General features: G+C 66.4%; 2 protein-coding genes across 2 annotated transcripts in view; one reads left to right on the top strand and one right to left on the bottom strand.

The window, feature by feature from the left end:
• POLR3D (polymerase (RNA) III (DNA directed) polypeptide D, 44kDa) overlaps positions 1-49 on the bottom strand; it is a 4,035-nt gene extending 3,986 nt beyond the window's left edge. The window contains exon 1 of the mRNA XM_010562997.1: positions 43-49. Coding sequence (XP_010561299.1) covers positions 43-49 — 7 coding nt within the window. The remainder of the gene's footprint in view (positions 1-42) is intronic.
• Positions 48-2,184, top strand: PHYHIP (phytanoyl-CoA 2-hydroxylase interacting protein). The gene is made up of 4 exons (XM_010562794.1): positions 48-212; positions 1,008-1,182; positions 1,391-1,508; positions 1,650-2,184. Exons 1-4 carry the CDS (start codon positions 48-50, stop codon positions 2,182-2,184), a joined length of 993 nt encoding a protein of 330 aa, XP_010561096.1.
• Positions 2,185-2,898: the final 714 nt, after the last annotated feature.

Genomic DNA, 2,898 nt, shown 5'->3' with positions numbered 1-2,898 from the left:
ACCACCACCACCCCCCCTCTGCCCGCAGGAGCTCAGCCCCACCGGCCATGGAGCTGCTTTCTACCCCCAAAAATATCGAGATCAACAACATCACTTGCGATTCTTTCCGTATCTCCTGGGCCATGGAGAAGGGGGACCTGGAGAGGGTCACCCACTACTTCATCGACCTCAACAAGAAGGAGAACAAGAACTCCAACAAGTTCAAGCATCGGGTGAGCCTGGGGGGGGATGCGGGACCCCCCCGCCCGGGGAGAGGAGAAGGGGTTTTGGGGGAGGCAATAGGGTTATAGCCCACTCCTACGCTGGTTTGGGATCAAATCTCTTCACGGGACGTGGCCGGTGGAGAGGACCGGGATGGGGACCGGGGTGCGACCGACCCCCCCGAGACCCCGCGGGGGAGCGGAGCCACAAACCGCTTGCGCTCCCCCTCCCCCTGGATGCGAGTCACTAATTCAGGACGTTTTTAGCAGCGCAGTTGCCAGGGTGATGCTATTTAATGTTTAACATTATTTTTTTTCTCCTCCCCAATAATAAGGGGGGGGTGGTGGGGGGTGGGATTTTTTTTTTCCCCTGTGTCTCCCGACTTCAGCATCCGCTGTTGCCACAGAAACGGCTCTGCACTGCGGTGCTGCTCGGTGGCCTATTGACACCGCAAGGTGCCATCGGGAGTAGGGGGTCCCCGAGACCCCTCCGGGCGGGGGACACCCATTGTCCCTGTCCCAGCAGCAGCGACCTTGCTGGGAGGTGTTTGGAGCTGATGCAGGCAGCCGGGGAGGAGGGAGAGATGCCGGGGCTGGAGCCGAGGCGGGGGGGGTTGCAGCAGGAGATATGGCAGCACGCTGCTTTGGGGGTGTCTCGGTGCCGGGCAAACCCCGGCAGAGGCACCGGCGTGGATATTTTGCAGCGTGCGGTACCAGGCAGCATCCCCTCAGCACCGGGCAGGGGTGGGCAGGGATGCAGGGCAGGGGGGGGATGCCACCCTGCCTGACCCTCGCCCCTTGGCGCAGGACGTCCCCACCAAACTGGTGGCCAAGGCGGTGCCGCTGCCCATGACGGTGCGGGGACACTGGTTCCTGAGCCCCCGCACCGAGTACAGCGTGGCGGTGCAGACGGCGGTGAAGCAAAGCGACGGCGAGTACTTGGTGTCCGGTTGGAGCGAGACGGTGGAGTTTTGTACCGGGGGTGAGCTCGGTGGGGGCGGCCGAACCGACGCTGCCGGGGCCGGGAACCGGGAGGACGGGGGCGATGCCGTGAGCTTGCCCAAGCCGGGGCCGGTTGGAGCAGCAGCTGATGAGTGGGAGGACGGGAGGTGTGGGGAACGGGAGCTGCGGGCAGGGATGGGCTGCCGGGGGGGATGGAGACGCCCTGATGTCCCCGTCCCCGTCCCCAGACTACGCCAAGGAGCACCTGGCCCAGCTGCAGGAGAAAGCCGAGCTGATCGCCGGCCGCATGCTGCGTTTCTCCGTCTTCTACCGCAACCAACACAAGGAGTATTTCCAGCACGTCAGGTACCCCCTGTCCCCGCTCCCCCTCCCCGGGGCCACCCGGTCCTCGCCGGGCCCCGTCCCCTGACCCTGCCTGTGTGTGTGTGTGTGTGTGCGTGTGTCCCTCCTCCTCCTCCTCCTCCTCGTCCCGGTCCCCGCACGCAGGATGCACTGCGGGAACGTGATGAAACCGTCGCTGAAGGACAACAGCGGCAGCCACGGTTCGCCCACCAGCGGCATGCTGCACGGCATCTTCTTCAGCTGCAACACCGAATTCAACACCGGGCAGCCCCCCCAGGACTCGCCCTACGGTCGTTACCGTTTCCAGATCCCGGCTCAGCGTCTCTTCAACCCCAACACCAACCTCTACTTCGCGGACTTCTACTGCATGTACACCGCCTACCACTACGTCGTCCTGGTCCTGGCACCCAAGGGTTCCTCGGGGGACCTCTTCTGCCGGGAGCGTCTACCCCAACTGGACATTTCTTCCAACAAGTTCCTGACGTGCTGCGTGGAGGAAGGCGAGCTGGTGTACCGCCATGCCCAGGACAGCATCCTGGAGGTCATATACACCGAGCCGGTGGACCTCAGCCTCGGCGTGCTGGGGGAGATCAGCGGGCACCAGCTGATGAGCCTCTCCACCGCCAACGCCAAAAAGGACCCCAGCTGCAAGACGTGCAACATCAGCGTGGGGCGTTAAGGGTGGGATGCGGGCAGGGCCGGGGAGGGGGACAGGTGCCCGCCGCGGGGGCTTCTCCCACGGACGCTGCTGGGTGGAGGACCAGGATGGGTGCGGGGGACCTGGCCGGTGTAAATAGCGGCGTTGCCTGTACCCCTGCCTGCTCCGGGAAGGAGCCGGTGGGATGCTCGCCCAGCGCGGAGACAGAGCCAATGCTGCTCTGTGCCCTGAGGGAGGAAGCCTTCATCTCCTGGACTGGCCGACCAGCATCATCCTCGCTGACGTGAGCCCCGTGCTCTGCCCTCCGCCGCGCAGCCGCTGCGGGGCCCCCTTCCCCTCCGGCATCCCCCGCATCCCCCCGGCCCCCCGCTCCAAGGCTCGCCCCCCCACCCCACGCCGGCGACGCAGCTCCTGGGGAGCCCCGGCCCTGCCAACCGGGACTGGGGCTCCCCGGCCACCCCAGGGGGTTTTGGCGGAGAGGCTGGAAGCACCCCCCCCCAGTTTTGAACTGCTCCCAGGGATGGAGGGGTGCTTGGGCAGGGACCCCCGCTCCTGCCGGCGCTGCTTCGGGGCTGCAGTCGTGGTGCGCGTGTCCGCAGTGGTGTGGGGGACGCCGTGGCGTCCCCCCCGTGTCGTGCAGCGCTGTGCCGTGTTCGCTCTCTGCTCTAGCCGTCGCTGTGCCGCCCGAATCCCCGGCCCCAGGAGGCAGCCGGAGGAGCCGGGGTGGGGGAGCGG

Source organism: Haliaeetus leucocephalus, unplaced genomic scaffold, assembly GCF_000737465.1.
Source record: "Haliaeetus leucocephalus isolate CR32 unplaced genomic scaffold, Haliaeetus_leucocephalus-4.0 Scaffold162, whole genome shotgun sequence".
Taxonomy (NCBI): domain Eukaryota; kingdom Metazoa; phylum Chordata; class Aves; order Accipitriformes; family Accipitridae; genus Haliaeetus; species Haliaeetus leucocephalus.
The sequence above is the reverse complement of the archived record's forward strand: the minus strand, read 5'-3'. Positions and strand labels throughout refer to the sequence as shown.